General features: G+C 42.4%; 2 protein-coding genes and 2 non-coding genes across 4 annotated transcripts in view; 2 read left to right on the top strand and 2 right to left on the bottom strand.

Moving 5' to 3' along the window:
* The window catches only part of LOC149321151 (zinc finger protein RFP-like), a 34,700-nt gene extending 25,159 nt beyond the window's left edge, over positions 1-9,541 (top strand). The window contains exons 3-8 of the mRNA XM_089515997.1: positions 379-474; positions 2,099-2,329; positions 3,658-3,680; positions 4,516-4,631; positions 5,924-5,983; positions 7,670-9,541. Of these exons, the coding sequence (XP_089372123.1) occupies positions 379-474; positions 2,099-2,329; positions 3,658-3,680; positions 4,516-4,631; positions 5,924-5,983; positions 7,670-8,187 (1,044 nt within the window). The 3' untranslated portion in view covers positions 8,188-9,541. The remainder of the gene's footprint in view (positions 1-378; positions 475-2,098; positions 2,330-3,657; positions 3,681-4,515; positions 4,632-5,923; positions 5,984-7,669) is intronic.
* On the top strand, positions 8,660-8,765 carry LOC149321152 (U6 spliceosomal RNA). Its single transcript, XR_016279496.1, has one exon. It is a non-coding gene; the product is annotated as a U6 spliceosomal RNA (small nuclear RNA).
* Positions 9,542-11,081: 1,540 nt separating the features above from the next.
* On the bottom strand, positions 11,082-15,512 carry LOC149321150 (uncharacterized). The gene is made up of 2 exons (XM_089516219.1): positions 15,415-15,512; positions 11,082-12,776 (listed from the first exon to the last, which is right to left on the bottom strand). The coding sequence occupies exons 1-2, from the start codon at positions 15,422-15,424 to the stop codon at positions 11,647-11,649; spliced, it is 1,140 nt and encodes a 379-aa protein (XP_089372345.1). The 5' UTR covers positions 15,425-15,512; the 3' UTR covers positions 11,082-11,646.
* Positions 15,513-17,052: 1,540 nt separating this feature from the next.
* Positions 17,053-17,125, bottom strand: TRNAK-CUU (transfer RNA lysine (anticodon CUU)). Its single transcript has one exon. It is a non-coding gene; the product is annotated as a tRNA-Lys (tRNA).
* Between the last annotated feature and the right edge of the window lie 836 nt (positions 17,126-17,961).

The following is a 17,961-nucleotide window of genomic DNA, read 5'->3' as shown; positions in this document are numbered from 1 at the left end:
GGTCTATTCAGATGGTGGAAATAATACAGGTAGAATCTGTGTTGAATCTTTGTTGTTCACAGGCATTTTGAATCCATCTCTGACAGCCCCCCCCCCCAACCCAAGATAATTGATGTCAGGTTGTTCCCCTGAGTTTTTCTAAAAGATTAGCATTCTTGGCTGTGTGAATAACCAATGGGAATATAATCCTTCAAGTTGTCTCTAGAAGATTCAAAGTGTTTTTGTTTACTATGCAAGGCTCACCTGACCTGGTGGTCACATTTCACAAGTTCATATTGTTAGCTTTGGAAAAAAATGTGTTGAGGCATATCTGTAGTTTGGCTAGACTGACTCTTCTTGTCCCTTTTCTGACAAAAGCATTTAATTATTTTCCTTCAGGAACAAATCCAGAACCAGTCACTAAGTCTTAAGCAAGAAAGAGAGAGGCTGCAGGAACTTAAACAGGACACTGAGAGGATGACTGGGGAGGTACTGGTAAGTGATGGGATCAGGAGGAGGGAAAGCCTTGAAAATCAGTTAATAGGTTAATCTTTTGGCAAGTAAGGCATGAAATTACAGCTTTATTACACTACTAAACATTTAAAAAATAATAATTAAAATATATTTTTGAAAAAAGAAACACAGTGGTGGTAACACTGTAGTGCATGGTCCTGCTTGAAAGCAGAGAAGAGATCTTTGGAAAACAGAAAGCTGCAGGAAAATCCTCTGAATAGAGAATTTCAGTGGCTAACAAGTCAGGATCTCACTATTATTGCACTATAACCACAAACCATATATATAAAAACATCAAAAAAGGGTTTCAATAGTATAGAGCCTAGAAAACAAAGCAGGAAAAATAGCAATTCTCCTGGGAAGTCTTACTTTCCTCCTGCCCCTGCTAAAGCACTGGAAATACTATGGTCCTAGGGTGCATTTACACTGTAGAAATAATGCAGTTTGACACCATTTTAAGTGCAGTAGCATCGTTTTATGGAATCCTGCATTTTTTAGTTTTACAAGGTCTTTACCTTCTCTGTTTTGTATTTCACAAAACTACAAATCTCAGGATTCTGTAGGATGGAGCTATAGCGCTTAATTTCTGTTACAATAGTGGTATCAAACAACATTATTTCTATATTGGATATGCACCCTATGGCTTCTCTGATAGACATTTCCTTGGGAATCCCCAAGGGAGGGACAACCAGACCACATGTATACAGTACTCCACTATTCAATAATCTTTACAGTGAAGCAGAATAAAACATTCCCACTCAAAGTTGTTGCTCAACTATAGTGAGAAAGCGGGTGATTGATGCATTATTTTCAGTGTGAAAAAAACTGGGAGCACCACAATATTGTGTGCTAAGGCTGAGGCAAATGTGGAATTAATGCACCATTATAATAATGGAGTAGCATCATGTAATAAGCATCCAAGTCATAAAATTCACAAGGTGACCTGGGGCAATTGCTTTGTCTGTTACCCTGGCCTACCTCACAGGGTTGTTTTGGGGAGCAGATGAGCCAAATCCACCACTTTGAGCCAACTGGAGGAAGGACAAGATATGTATAAATATCCCTTGTAAAGAAATAAATATAAGTATCTAATAAGCCATTGAAAACTGTTGCCACACTAATCCAGATACATGTGTATTCAGTTTTCATCTTAACCTGGTTTTGTGGTGTTTGAGCGTTAAGATGACTTAACTTTTTCATCTCCAGCCTTCAATCATCTCTCATTAGAGAACAAACAGTTCTCCATCTGCTATGGCTGGTTTAGAAAACTGGCAGGAGTTATCCTGTCTTCCATTTTACTAGTGCCTCCATTCTTGAACTCAAGCAGGAACAGGGGAGCAAGCTTTCCTTATGATACTGCACAAATAGAAACCCAGAAAAAAAGAGTACTGGTCCAAAATATTTGTCCTGAAGTGGTAAGAGCTCTTTAAAAAAAAGAATAATAACTTGCCTAAAATATTTAATGTTGTGAAACATGCAAAAATGTGGTTTCTGGAGAAACACAATATCCATTCTATCATCACCTCATTCTGCTGCCTATGTAAACTAGCAGCTTCATTGTCCATAGCACTTTAATGTTAGCGCTATCTCATCCTTGAAATTATAGGAGACGTTAAATGCTGAATGGAGGAAGGTGACCTCTGAATCTGAGTTGTTACATCAGCTTCTTGAAGAAAAAGAACAGGCTCTTCTGGACCAGCTGAATGAGTTGAAGTTGGAAATAAAGAAAGAGCAGAAGGAAAATGACACTAAATATTCTGAGAAGATTTCTCTTCTTGTGGACTTGGTCAGTGAGATGGAGGAGAAGTGCAAACAGCCGGATAGTGAATTCTTACAGGTGGGAATCCAATTTTTTTGCCTCGCGACAGAAAACAAACAAACGTATGGGGATCTGGGACAATTGGATTCAGCATTGACTAGATGTGGGATATTATACACTAGGCAATGTACATCTTGGTAAAGGTGTGAAGGATCAAAGCATTTTTTTAAAAAAAGAATGTAACAGTTTCTGTTTTCTGTTGATGAGTTACTAAGGTATGTTTGTTTATACCATCTAAGTTTAGCAATCATTACTTCATCTTCTTGTGTCAGAGGTAGGAGTCATACAACTGTCCATATGTTGCTGAATTGCAACTCCTAGAATTCCTTATCATTGTCTGTATTCGCTAGGGCTGATGAGAGCTGCAGTCCAACAATATCTGGAGGGCTGTACAAATCCCATCCCATTTTATGTGGTAAACTGCAGATGCTATTTATCGACTATGAAAAAGGTATTACTTTGTCCTGAACCTATTTCAAAATGGTGCCTTTAAATGACTTCTGAGATCTAGTTGTTGTTCCTGTTGTTCTTCAAGTTGTTTCTGACTTAGAATGACCCTAAGGCAACTCTATCAAGGAATTTTCTCGGCAGAAAAAAAAGGATTATCAGCAGGGGTCCATTCATGCTACACAGCTATACCACTATGATTCCATTTTAACTGCCTTGGCTGTATCTCTGCCAGAGATCTCTGGTGACTTAACAGACTACAATCCCTGGGATTCCATAGCATGGAACCTTGGCAGTTAAAGTGGAATCAGAACCCTATAATTATGTAGTGTGAACCTGCAGATTGGTGCACAGCCAATTGTTGTTCAACACAGAGTAATAGAGATGGATAAAATTTCACAGGCCACTGCAGGAGTCCACAGCTAAAGCATCCCTGAGAGGCAGCCATTCAACCACGGTATAAAATCCCCCGACAAAGGTTGTGCCCGTGGCGGCTGAGATAGTGACACCTTTGCTTTCTGATGGTTCAGTGTACACAAAGTTTATTTCAGGAACAACATTATTAAAAATATTATGTCTAAAATTACCTTCAGACTATGTGTATAAGGGTATATGAAACATAAATGAATTTCATATTTAGACTTGGGCCCCATCTCCCACCACCTCTGAACAAATTTTACCAAGAAAAGGGCACACAACACACACACACACACACACACACACACGTCTGAGATATCTCATTATGTATGTGCAAATATTCCAAAATCGGAAAAAACTGTTGTCCCAAGCATTTTGGATAAGAGAGACACAACCTGTAATCTGTTCAATTCTCAAACAGGTCTTACTGGCAAATACATTCATAGTGTTACTCTGTTTTCTCTCCTTTATCACATCTCCAGAATGTCAAGGATATATTAAGCAGGTATGTAGATTTTTTCTACTCTTTTTTTTACAAAGAGTCTGAATGTATATTTGTGTGGGCATATACAATTGCTTGATTCCCGAGTGCTCACTGTGAAATGTATAAACCAGCTGCACTAAAAAGCTTTGACAAAGGTTTCCCATATTACAACAAAAGGAACCAGGTGGATGTTGGGAAATAAAGAGTTGGAAGAATAGCAGGGACTATTACTATCAGAATCCCTCTGCTGGAATATTCTGGGAGCTGTAGTCCAAAAAAGTAAATTTTCCTAGCTGTGGCAGGAGATGAACTATGGGGAGTGTAATTGTGGGTGTGTAGCAGGGATGGGGAATGTGTGGTCTACAGATGTTGAACTGCAATTCCCTCCATCCCCATTCATTGGCAGTGCTGGCTAGGGCTGATGAGAGTAAGTCCAAAAGTCTACAGGGCTGTGCATTTCCCATCCCTTCAACTTTGGCAGGTGGCTAGGACAGACAAAAATGTAGATAGGTATGTAGGAAGAAGGGAATGATGATATGGATCAGTTAAGAAAAAATGTTTGAAGGAGACTGAATATGTGCAAAGGGGGGAGTGCAGTGAGCAGAAGGGAAAGCTAACATGGGGTGAATAGAATAAGTGAATGGTAGAGGGACTGAAAGAATTCTAGACCATGAAAACACATGATGAAAGAAGTAAGAAGGTTAAGCAAACAGACCTGAAAGTGCATTTTGATGAGCTATAGCAAGATCAACTTGCTGAAGTGACTTCCTGTTTAGTATTGGGCTCTAAAATGATCTCACTCTTTTAAAATATGTGTGTACAAGAATAAGTCAACTGTGGATTTTCTCTTCTCTAGATCTAAGAAGAGACATGTTCATCTACTATCGGAGACTCCTCTCGATTTAAAAAACAAACTCAATATATTTGTTAAGAATACTGTTTCTCTAGTGGATACTCTAAAGAAATGCAAAGGTAAACAAGCATTGACCAGCTCTGGATTATTGCCAGTGTTCTTTCCATCTTTTGTATCTGTAAAAACTACTAAAATCCTTAGGTCATCCAAGCTTCTTCTGATTGGATCTCTCTCTTTTTGCCACATCTGTTTTTGTCATCTTCACAAGGAGAAGGATGAATAATTGGGGGCATACTTATCAAATTTGCAGATGACACCAAATTAGGAGGAATAGCTAATACTCCAGAAAGGATCAAAATTCAAAATGACTTGAATAGACTAGAAAGCTGGGCCACAGTTAACAAAATGAACTTCAACATGGAGAAATGTAAGGTACGGCACTTAGGGTGGAAAAATGAAATGAACAGATATAGGATGGGGGACACCTGGCTTAAGGAGACAACATGTGAAAGGGATCTAGGAGTCCAAGTAGATCACAAGTTGAACATGAGTCAACAGTGCGATGCGGCAGCTAACAAGGCCAATACGATTTTAGGCTGCATCAATAGAAGTATAGTGTCTAGATCAAGGGAAGTAATAGTGCCACTCTATTCTGCTTTGGTCAGGCCCCACCTGGAATATTGTGTCCAGTTCTGGGCACCACAATTCAAAAAGGACATTGAGAAACTGGAGTGTGTCCAAAGGAGGGCGACAAAAATGGTGAAGGGTCTGGAAACCATGATTTATGAAGAACGACTTAGGGAGCTGGGGATGTTTAGCCTGGAGAAAAGAAGAAGGTTAAGAGGTGATAGGATAGCCCTGTTTAAATATTTGAAGGGATGTCATATTGAGGAGGGAGCTAGCTTGTTTTCTGCTGCTCCAGAGACTAGGACCCGGAGCAATGGATGCAAGCTACAGGAAAAGAGATTCCACCTCAACATTAGGAATGACTTCCTGACAGTAAGGGCTGTTCGACAAAGGAACACACTCCCTGGGAGTGTGGTGGAGTCTTCTTCTTTGGAGGTCTTTAAGCAGAGGCTGGATGGCCATCTGTCAGGGATGCTTTGATTGAGATTTCCTGCATGGCAGGGGGTTGGACTGGATGGCCCTTGCGGTCTCTTCCAACTCTACGACTCTATGATTCTATGATTCAGGAAAGAAATGACAGGCACGCAGAGAACGTTTAAATTCTTCCCTTGTGTCCTGACTTTTGTCTCCAGTTCTTCTCTCTCAATCCAGTCTTATTGTGTGTCCATCACAAATGTAGTTATTGCCTTAATAGCACCAAAATATGTAATGTATCAAAAACCTTGCAGCATGAAAACGTAAGCCTTACTTCTCTCTCTCTTTCTCTCTCTGCTTTTCCCCCCAGCATCTTTATTAACTAAACACCAAGAAAAGGAAGAGGACGTGTCCTCAGCAATAGCTATAGGTATGAAATAAAGAAAGATGGTTTTTTACACTAACATAGTCCATTAGCATAGACCATTCCCATCATTATAGATCTCACTACAGATCATAACTTAGGTATTTGGGATTCTGAAATAATTTGTTAATGGAAGAATATGCTGCTTGTAATTGATATGGGATAAGAAAAGAAGGAACAAATAAATACAAGAGCAAATCAGATCTGAATTTTCCCTAGAAGCTAAAAAAATGAGGCTATGGTACTCTGTCCATATCATGAGAAGACATGATTCACTAGAAAAGACCCGCCTCAATCCAATACAGGGAGAGGCAGGATATAAATAAATTAATAATAATAATAATAATAATAATAATAATAATAATGATGATGCTTGGAAAGACAAAAGGCAGCAGAAAGAGAAGAATACCACACACCAAATAGATAGACTCAAACAAAGAGTACATGGTCCTAGGTTTGCAGGAACTGAGCAGGTCCACTGAGGACAGGTTATCTTGGAGGCTCACCAGAGATCGAAGTTGACTTGAGGGCTGTTAACAATGACAATAAAGAAAAGAAGGAACTTTTCAAGAAAGACATAAGATGTCCAAGAAAGACATCTGTCAGGGATGCTTGGATTGTGAGTTCCTGTAGGGTAGAATGGGATTAGCCTGGATGGTCCTTGGGGCTCTTCCAACTCTATGATTCTATGATTTTATGAAATAAAAACATCAAATAAAAACAGTGTAAAATTACATAAGAACCCTGTCCAGATTATATGTTTAAAGCCTGCTTAAATAAAAATGTTTTTGCTTGCTGCCGAAATGCAGGGAGTGGGGGCGCCAGCGTAAATTTCCATGGAAGGAAGTTCCAGAGGCTGGGAGCAGCCACCGGGAAGGCTTTCTCTCATGTCCTCACCAGGCAAGGCTGCGATGCTGGTGAAACAGAGAGAAAGCCTTCTCCTGAAGATCTGAAATGGAGCAGAATCAAAGACTTTAAGAAAATTGGCCTGGGCTAAAAAAACAAAGCAGGAAACAATCTGACTAAATTCTGTAAGGCCAACAATTTTTTCATTGCAAACACAACATTTTTATGACTGCTAATGGAGTTTAAATTTTACTGTCCTATGTCTCGGTACCCACATGTCCAAGAAGGGAGTGGCCTCTGCTTGCATTAGTGGCACAAGCTGGCCTCTAAACCAATTGAACTACAACAGAGACTATTGCCATTACTTTTTTTTTCTCCTACTGTGTGATTTTTAAAAATATCTCTTGCCTGATGAAGAAGTCAGTGAAGCTTTGGGATAAGCTTGCATGATATGTTTTGTGCAGTTTGGTTGGCCAATAAAGGCATTGTTCTTTTGTGGCTTTTGGCTATCTCAGGAACTCCAGAGGGCTGAATGGGAACTTCAGGAAAACTCAATTAAATCTCATGGCTGCTGATTCCCCAGTTCTGCATTTAATAATTGCACTTACTATTTAACAGTGTTCCTTAGACTGCTTAATGAGCCTCAATGAACCACTTATTTTCTGCCATGATACTGAATCTGGGTCACTGGGGTGTCCTTTTAAACCTTGATTTTCAGTAGTGGATTGGCCAGGAAGGCTCAGAGCTAAAAGACCCCACTGTAAGAATTGTGCATCATCCTTTGGTAATTGAATGGTGCAAGCTGGCCTGGCTTAACCCTTCTATTCCTTTGTTGTCTTTCTGCAGCAAATGTGACTCTGGATCTGGACACAGCAGGACCCTACCTCATCCTATCTGACAACAGGAAGAGTGCATGGTTGGGAAACAAGAGGCAGAAGCGTGCCAACTCTTGGGAACAGTTCAGCGTGTACCCCTGTGTGCTTGGCTGTGAAGGGTTTATCTCAGGGAGGCACTCCTGGGAGGTGGAAGTGGTGGAAGAGGGCTGCTGGGCTGTGGGGGTGGCCAGGAAGTCCGTGAACAGGAAGACGAAATTAAGATTCCATCCTGAAGAGGGGATCTGGTCTTTAGAACACTTGGGGGCCAACCATTACCGGGCCCTGACCTCCCCTCCAACCCCTTTGCACCCTACCAAGCCCTACAGAAGAATCCTGGTCTGCCTGGATTATGAAGAAGGAGAGGTAGCATTTTTTAATGCTGAGAATGGGGACCAGATCTTTACGTTCCCCTCCAGCCTTTTTTCAAAAGAGAGACTTCATCCTTGGTTATGGGTGGGGCTCCGATCCCAGCTCAGATTACATCCCTAGGTTGGCACAGAGAAGAGCCTAGCATTTTGTATTGCAGTCAGATTCATGTACTAGAGTTACGGATCTGTAACAGCTCCATGTTCAGTGAGACTGTGTAGTCACAATCGTGGCACTATTTCTGTGATCAGAAATGCTACCTCAAACCCACCTTAGCAGCCAGCAGCCACACAGAAGAAAGAAGGCCAGTTCAGCTACTGTCTGGGGTGCAAGGGATGCAAGAGAGGGGTCCCACTTTGACAGTGACAGCCCCACTTGCTGGTGGGAGCAGGCTGGAAAGTCATAATCCTTGTGCCTTGATTGGCAGCTGAACAGAAGACCTCCTTTGTAAAATGTGGCTGTTGGCTGTTAAGGTGAGCTTGGGTGGTCAGGCCAGGAGATGTTAGCATTCGTAACTAAGTACACAATGTAAAAGTGTCGGTGCCTATTTTTGAAATGACCAACACCAGCAGAAGTAATGGCCATTGATTTTATTGGTAGAGAAAATGAGCCTGTACCATCTGAGAAAATTGCACCTGTTCTGTTTAGCATAGCCCCTGTGCAAAGATGACATGCAAATTTGTGAAGTGTTCCATATTTTTAGTTTTAAAATTTAAATTTTAATAATGTTTTAATCGTTTTAATTGTTTAATTGTTTTTTAAACATTGTAGTTTTCATGTTTCATACTGTTTTAACTTAGACTGTTTTAAATTTTGTCCCTGTACTGTGAGGAAGGCGGGATATAAATAATCTGTCCCCCCTACTCCTAGCACTGTACGTTTTTTCCTTTCCAGACGTCTACAGCATTGTGATGGCAAATAGACTTCACATCTAGTTTAAATGCAAAACCATCTTCTGTTTATGCACTTCCATTTTAAGTTTTAAAAGCTACAGGAGCTTGTTTCGATGGCCTAAAAGCTACCTGTTGAGATCCAAGGCAGGGCTTGGAGAACCATGGCTTTTGAGCTGTCGCTGGACTGCAACTCTCAGCATCCCTTGCCTTTGGCTATGTTGGCTGGGGCTGGTGGAAACTGCAGTCCAAAAATCTCTGAAGGGCCTTGCTCTAGGGACAGCTAGATGACCTATAGGTATACCAAAGGTGAGAATGGTGTAGATCTCCAGATGTTGTTGAACCGCAGCTCTCAGCATTCCTCACTAATGGCTATGCTGGCTAAAGCTGACAGGTCTTGGCTGCACAGTGTTCACATTTTTTAAAGCCCGCCTTGTAGACAGCTTTCCCTCAGGCCTCTTCTCTCCTACAAATGCTTCAACCTTTGAGGCATTTGTAAATTACAGATGCTTAATTTCTGGAAATTCTGAAGAATGAGAGATATATGTATTTAGCATGAGAGGACAGATCAAATTTATGGAATTATTCTGACACCTTAACATCTGAAATTTGTACTTGTTTATCAGTCTTGAGTATACCTGTCCAACTCAGTTATGAGAAAATTAGCTTGTCCTGTCATGATTACATAGTTATAAAATATATTCATGGTTGTCAGCAGTTAAATAAGGTATATTTTCAAGTGCCTAACCCTAACACCTTGATAAAACTATATTATTTGTTTCTTGGTAAACTGTTAAACAGCTACTGCAGGACAACATTGAAAAGGCACATACAACTTCAAGCAATACTACTAACATTCAATTCTTCCTAACCTTCTGTCTCCATAGTTACTAAACTACAACTCCCGTTACACAAAATAATTGACCATGCTAAGAATAATGAGAGTTGCAATCCAGCAGCATCTGGGCACTCAAGGGCACCACACCTGGGACAAATTTAAGTTCCATCCTGCATTATGGTGGACCCCTTGAAATGAATGGGATCTGCTGTGGCTGAGCACGCATTTGAGCCCTGGTCTCTCAGGGTCCTCCTAGTCCAGTACTCAAACTACACCATGCTGGCTCTCAAGTGCATGCATAAGACCCCTCAAAACTAAATCAAAAGCTGGAATGGTGCAGCCCTTGAGATACTTTTGGAACTCCATCTCCCAAGCAGCATTAGTTGGCACAGTCAGAGGTGATAGGTGCTGGGAGCTCCAATTCAACATCTGGAGGACTGCACATATTCCATCCTTGCCCTAAATGAACCCATCATGACATGACAGATGTTGTATTAGCTCTCATGGATACATCACAGACAACAAAGTGCTGGTGTCTGCGAATCTCATACAACCTAACTCCACACACCATCTGATGATTTATGTGGGAATAAAAAAAAAACAGCTCCTCCAGAGTAACCTGGAAAATCTATGTCTGGATTCTGCAGCAAATGGAAACAATTCATTGTGTGCATCAATAGTTCTCTTCTAAAAATACAATTTCTCTTCTTTGTTAAGACTAGCTGTCATTTAATGTTTTATTAAGAAACAGGAAAAATCCTGGCAGAACGTAGTTATTGGTATTAAATTCATTTAGAAAACAGATGGATGGAAGTGAATGAAAATCGGACCCATGGAAAATAAGCTTATTCCAGTTTAAATTATTATTTTCTTTCTCTGTATCACCACTACTTAAGGCATCTGGTCCTCATCCCCTCCATGAAACATCACTCACCAATTATATCACTCATGTTTAAGCTTGAACCAAAATGATTTCTAGATGAGAGAAACATCACCTTTACCTCTGTTGCTTGAAATATACTGTGCATTGCACACTCGCATAAGACACATACAGGGCACAGATTTCAGCACCCCAGGAATCTTATGTTCCATTAAAAAAAAAAAGTCAGGTTTCTAGACCTCTTGCAGCAGAGATAGGCTTAAATGCATGTGAGCAACACCTGGCAAGATCTCAGAAGCTAGTCAGGATTTCTTACTGTCAAGAGGAAAATGCTTCTGGATGTTGAATCTCTCTGTCCATTCCTGTGACCCAAAGGGAAAAAAATAAAACAAATACAGATAAATTTGCATAAGGCAGAGGTGGGCAACTGGTAGATCTAGAAGCCACTTTTATACCCCAGGACCCTCTGGGGACCGCATGGATTTCTTAAAAATACAACAAAACTCCTAAAGTGAATGGAAGTCCATTTCTGGTTTTCAAAAATGGGTAATTTTTTTGATGTTAAACATGATGCCTTGAAACTTATTTACAAGGCAATTTTTTGCACCTGATGCTTCTGGGGCAGCAGCAATTTACCTTTTTTTGGGGGGTGGGGGCAGAAGCAGGTCAGTCTGGAGATCTGGAGGGCCACAAAAACATCCTGGAAAGCCATGTACACCCCAGGGTCTCACTTTACCCACCCATGGCATAAGGCATTGAAGAGCACAAAACTCAGCTTCGCTTGATGAAAAATCTAAACTGCCTCAAAGCAGAATTTCCCCCCCTCATCTTGAAATGCAGTCCTCTTTGTATATCAATCTGTGCAGTTCTCTGCATGTTTACTCAGATGTTAAGACCCTCCCGGTGCTCAGTGAAATAGAATCCTAGGTTTGTGTGCAGCCTTCATAATATGTAACAACAGCAGCTCTGTCACCTCAAGAAGATTCTATTTCTTGTCCAACTGGAGCACTCATGTTTGCATCTGGATTTTTGGTTGTTCCTTTAAAGTGGACTCTCCGGTGACTGACCAGGTGGGAGCTCTGGTTGAACCTCTTCCTGCACTCAGGACACTCGTAAGGCTTCTCCCCCGTGTGGATTCTCTGGTGCTTGTTCAAGTCTGAGTTGCGGATGAAGCTCCGCCCGCACTCGAGGCACGTGAAGGGCCGGTCCCCCATGTGCATCCGCTGGTGGGCCAGGAGGGCCGAGCTGTAGCTGAAGGTCTTCCCGCACAAGAGGCATTTGTAACGTCGGTCCTCCTGGTGGGACTTGCGGTGGACCAGGAGCTGGTGGATCATGCGGAAACTAGCCGGGCAGTCAGGGCACGCATGGTGTTTCTCTGTGTGGGTCTTCTGGTGAGAAATGAGGTGGGACTTGTGCCCAAAGCGGCGGTCACACTCCGTGCAGATGTAGGGCTTCTCACCTGTGTGGGTCCGCTGGTGGGCTGAGAGGTTCGAGCTGGTGCTGAAGCACTTCCCGCAGTCCTGGCACCCATAGGGCTTCTCCCCCGTGTGGGTCCGCTCATGGGCCCGCAGCTGTGAGCTCTGCCGGAAGCCCCGTCCGCAGAGGGAACACTTGTAGGGCTTCTCCCCTGTGTGGATGCGCCAGTGCTTGATCAGGACCGAGCCTTCGCTGAAGCACCGCCCACAGTCTGAGCAGATGTACGACTTCTCTCCTGTGTGGGTCCGGCGGTGGACGATGAGGGCCGAGCTGGTATTGAAGCTTTTCCCGCAGTCTGTACATTTGTATGGCTTCTCCCCAGTGTGCAGGCGCCGGTGGGTTAAAAGGCTGGAGCTGTGGCGGAAGCTTTTGTTGCACACGTTGCACTTGAATGGCCGGTCATCCGGGTGGACCTTTGCAGGGCTGTTCTCATAGTCCAAACAGATCACCCCAGCAAAGGTATCCTCAGGGACCTCCAAGTCCTTTGGTTGGCCTTTGGGATGCTCAGAATCCAGAGAGTCTGTGTTCTCCTCTAATAGCATCTCGGGAAGTTCTGCAGCATCAACTGGTGTAGGATCCATTGGCTGGGGAGTGCTCTCTTTGTTTTCTCTCTTGATCCACTTTTCACCTGCAAGAATTAAGAGAGCCTGCTGTCATTCATCCATCCATGTCCCAGAATGCCAAAGCTCATCTGAAATATATGTGTATGTACCTTCAAGTCATTTGTTGAGTTATGTCAGGGGTGGGCAAGGTATGTGACCCCACCAGGGTGATTATACTGCCCCCCAAGGCCTCCCAGAGCTCAATTTTCTTGTCCAACCTCCCTAGGGGGACCATTTATCCTTTTCCAAGACATTTCAACCTTCTGTCCAGGAGGCATTCCAAAATGTCCTCCATTTACAGCATGACTAAGAAGCATGAATTTGCATTTCTCTGTGTGTTTTAGCTTTTATGTTGGGACGTCCTCCATTTTTCTTGAATGTCAAACATTTTGTGGTGCCTTGTCTTCCTTTGCCGCTAGGTCATCTGGTCACCTCTTCCTCCTAAATGTGCAAAGGGCATTCCCAGCATGTTGTGCATATATGTGTGTGTGTACTGGACCAATTTAGGCCCTGGGCAATTTTTCTTTGAAACAAGAAGTGGCTTGCATTCTCTACCTGTTGTTTTTTTAAAAAAGACCTCTCAAGGACCTAATGTGGCCCAAGAATGTCCAAAAACATTGGGAAATTGTTTTCTTTGCCATCTAGAGCCATGGTTCCCAAACTTTGGTCCTCCAGGTATTTTTGGACTTCAGCTTCCAGATTAGTTAAACAGATTTAGGTCAATAGAAGAATGGTTGTAATGTGCGTTCAAGTCATGTCTAGCTTATGGCAACCTTAAGGTGATCTTGAGAGCCAGTGTTGTGTAGTGATTTGAGTGTTGGATGAAGATGATGGATGATGATGATATTTATTTGTATCTCGCTCTTTCCCCAAAACTAGGACTCAGAGCAGCTTACAATATTAAACAAACAAACAGAAGAACTAAAATGTGATACAAAACTGATACAATAAGACAGAATTAAATTATTACATGTTATTTAGATTATGGGTTGTTGTTATTATTATTATCATGTTTATTGTTTGGATTATGGGTTGTTGTTGTAGTGTAGTGTAGTAGTGATGGGTGACTTCAACTATCCTGATATTTGCTGGAAGTCAAACTCAGCCAAATCCTCAAGGTCTAGCAAATTCCTCACTTGCTTTGGAGACAATTCTAGAGCAGATCATTAAACAGAGAGCCTGTGAACATCTAGATGGCAATTCCATAATCACAAAAAGTCAACACTGGTTTCAGAGAAATAGGTCATGCCAGACAAATCTGATCTCTTTCTTTGATAAAATTACCAGCTTGGTAGATAAAAGGAATGCTGTGGACATAGTATATCTTGATTTCAGTAAGGCCTCGACAAGGTTTCCCATGACATTCTTGCAAACAAGCTTGTAAAATGTGGACTAGAGAACGCAACTGTCACATGGATTTGTAATTGGTTGACTTGCCGAAGCCAAAGGGTGCTCAACAATGGCTCCTTTTCATCCTGGAGAGAAGTGACCAGTGGGGTCCTACAGGGCTCTGTCCTGGGCCCAGTGCTATTCAACATCTTTATCAATGACTTGGAGGACAGAATTGGGGGCATACTTATCAAATTTGCAGATAACTGACACCAAATTAGGAGGAGTAGCTAATATCCCAGAGGACAGGATCAAGATTCAAAATGACCTGAACAGACTAGAAAAATGGGCCAAAGCTAACAAAATGAAATTCAACACGGAGAAATGTAAAGGTACTGCACTTAGGGCAGAAAAATAAAATGCACAGATATAGGATGGGGGACACCTGGCTGAATGAAACAAAGTGTGAAAGGGATCTAGGAGTCCAAGGAGACCACAAACTGAACATGAGTCAACAATGTGATACGGCAGCTGACAAGGCCAATGCGATTTTAGGCTGCATCAATAGAAGTATAGTGTCTAGATCAAGGTTTAGAGGTGATATGATAGCCCTGTTTAAATATTTGAAGGGATGTTATGTTGAGGAGGGAGCAAGCTTGTTTTCTGCTGCTCCAGAGACTAAAACGCAGAACAATGGATGCAAGCTGCAGGAAAAGAGATTCCACCTCAACATTATGAAGAACTTCCTGACAATAAGGGCTGTTTGGCAGTGGAACACACTCTTTCCTGGGAGTGTAGTAGTGGCTCCTTCCTTGGAGGTCTTTAAGCAGAGGCTGGATGGCCATCTGTCAATGGGGATGCTTTGATTGAGAGTTCCTGCATGGCAGAGGGTTGGACTGGATGGCCCTTGCGGTCTCTTCCAACTCTACGATTCTACGATTCTGTGATTATTATTATTATTATTATTATTATGTTTATTTGTATCCCACTTTCCTCCCAAGACTGGGATCCAAGGCAGCTATGACTCTGGAGACCAGGGTTTGAATCCCTGTTCCAGCATAAAAACCCACTGGGTTGACCTTGGGAGAGTCACACTCTCTCAGCCTCAGAGGAGGGCCATGGCAAACCCCCTCTGAAGAAACCTTGCCAAGAAAAAACCCATGTTAGGTTCACTTTAGGGTTGCCATAAGTGAGAAAGGACTCCAAACCAAAAGGCACACAACAACAATGCCTGGCATGTGATGTAAGACAGGAATTGCACAAAAGCACTCCCATCAATCAATCAGTCAATCAGTCAATCAATCCTCCGCCTGCATGATCTCCAGCTTGACTCACCAGCTTCCATGGCTCCTCTTCCTCTTTAAATTCTGGCCCCAAAGAGCCCCCAGGATCCAAACTGGTCCCACCAGCTGCCTCCCATTGCTGGGTCAGACTCCTCCCGCAGCCTTTTGTGTTGGCCTCGCTAAGCACCATGGGAAATGTAGTCTTTTGGTGGGTGGTGCTTTTTCTTGGCTCCCTGAAAGGCACTCTGGGAATTGTAGTTCCTTTGGCTCTTCTTTGCCAGGAAGCTCTTGCAGGGTGAGCAGATGTCAAGGACTGCAAAGGAGCCAAAAGGAGGACATCCCAGGAAAAATGGAGGACATGAGGCCAATAAAAAATAACCTGTGCAGGACATTCAAGGAAACATTGTCCAAATAACAGCTAAAAAGACTCCTGGGAATCTTAAATGCATGCTTCCCAGCCATGATCCAAATGGAGGACATTTTGGAATCCCTGCTGCACAGAATGGTTGAAGTGGAGGACGTGTCCTGGAAAAGGAGGACGCCTGGTCACCCTGTGCCCTTGAGCTTCTGAGAGCAATGAGCCACTGGCTTGTTATTGCCTGCCTTCAAGTCCTTTCTGACCTATGGAGGCCCTGTCTGTCCTGGGGTTTTCTTGGCAAGATTTGTTCAGAGGGGCTTTGCCCTTGCCTTCCTCTGAGGCTGAGAGAGTGTGACCTGTCCTTGCCCAAGGTCTCCCAGTGGGTTTCCAATTCCATGACCGAGCGTGGATTCGAACTCTGGTTTCCAAAGTGGCAGTCCTCCAACACCCAAACACTAGGCCACACAGGAGCCACTGGCAGGAACTAGATAATGCACATTATCATTAAGCTTTATTTATATTATAGCGCATGATAGGGTCACCATAAGTCGGTGAAGGCGCATGACAACAACAACACAGCTGGAAATAAACCACATCAAACGAATTCACATTTATATTATTGTCTTTTAGCTTTTGTTTGGCAAGGCCCTCCATTTTTTCTTCAGTGTCCTACATGTTGCGGGGCTTTGTCCTCCTTTGCGGCTTTGGCATCTGGTCACTCTGGGCAAGGAGATATACAGAACCGTATGATCCAAAATCTGGGTCCCAGTTCTGAGAGAAGAGCAAGATATAATAATAATAATAATAATAATAATAATAATAATATCTTGCCTGATGAAGAAGCCCATGGAGCTTCGAAAGCTTGCAACAAGTGTATTGTGCGTTTCCGTTGGCCAATAAAAGGTATCACTGACGGACTTTCAAATTATTATTAACACTATATTATATTATATTTACATCCTGCTCCTTTCCCAAAACTGTGACTCGAGGCGGCTCACAACATTAAAAAAACCTTTTAATTGTAAATTACCAGTACCCAGGTTCAAAACACACTGCAACAATAATCCAGTTTGGGACTGCTATAGCTGCCCTGGCTCAGTGCTAGGGAACCCAGGGAATGGTAGTTTATTGTGGCACCAGAGCTCTCTGACAGAGAAGGCTAAATGACTCACAAAAAAACTACAACTCCCAGAATCCCATAGCATTGAGCTAGGGCAGTTAAAGCGGTCTCAAATCGGATTATTCCTGCAGTGTGTTTTGGACCTGGTTGCAACAGCAGCACAGTTCACTGTAATTTATGACTTCCGTGAGTCCCAAATTTAAAAGATGCTGCGCCCAACGTGGGGCTCGAACCCACGACCCTGAGATTAAGAGTCTCATGCTCTACCGACTGAGCTAGCCGGGCGGCTGCAAGCCAGTCCTCTAATAGGTATCCCTTGTAATCATGAGCCTTTCAGTTCCATGGTTATATTGGGTTTCTTTATTGCAGTTTTCTAGGAATGAGAAACAAAATTCAGCCTGCCTGTTGGCATATATATACATATACATATACATATATACATACATGCATATACTGTATACATGCGCGCACACACATATATGTATATGTATATGCAAATATGTTGCGGTTTTCTTTACTTTCAGTGAACAACCTGGGACTCAGAATGGCTTCCCATTTAAAACTACAGTACAATTAAAAACATACAAGAGAGATGCATTAAAACAGAATTGAATGATTAGAATATGAAAACAGGTTACTCATGAAAAGAAGAAAGCATCATGGGGGGAAAAAGAGGAGATAAGTGTTTAAAAACCAGACACTTGGAAAAACAATGCAACACCCCAGCCCTTCAGTTAAGACTAGTTAGGCTAGTTATTTAAGGCTAGTTAGTTCTTAAATCCTCCCAAGGAGTGTATGCAACATATTTACATATGCATATACGTGTAAATATATATGTGTGTGTATATATGTGTATTTTCCTTGCCATTCATAGATAACTGCCATAAGAAAATCACCTTCCCCCCCCATTTCCATTTCCATTCCCCTCCTCCCTCATCCTTTAACTCCTTGGGTCTCTGCTGGTGTTGGCATTGCAGTCAACAACAGGAGTAACGATTGCAGAACTTTGAATTTTGAAAGGGAGCCTCTTTTCCAGTGATCAGCACTTGGGGGGCCTGCCTTGCTCAGTGTTATCTGCAGGGTAAGATTTACTCTGCGGGGAAAGTATTTATAATGTGCTT

Source organism: Sceloporus occidentalis, unplaced genomic scaffold (genome assembly GCF_023333645.1).
Source record: "Sceloporus occidentalis isolate IW3139 unplaced genomic scaffold, rSceOcc1.0.p SCAF_1, whole genome shotgun sequence".
Classification (NCBI taxonomy): Eukaryota; Metazoa; Chordata; class Lepidosauria; order Squamata; family Phrynosomatidae; genus Sceloporus; species Sceloporus occidentalis.
This window is presented reverse-complemented; position numbering and strand designations above follow the sequence as displayed.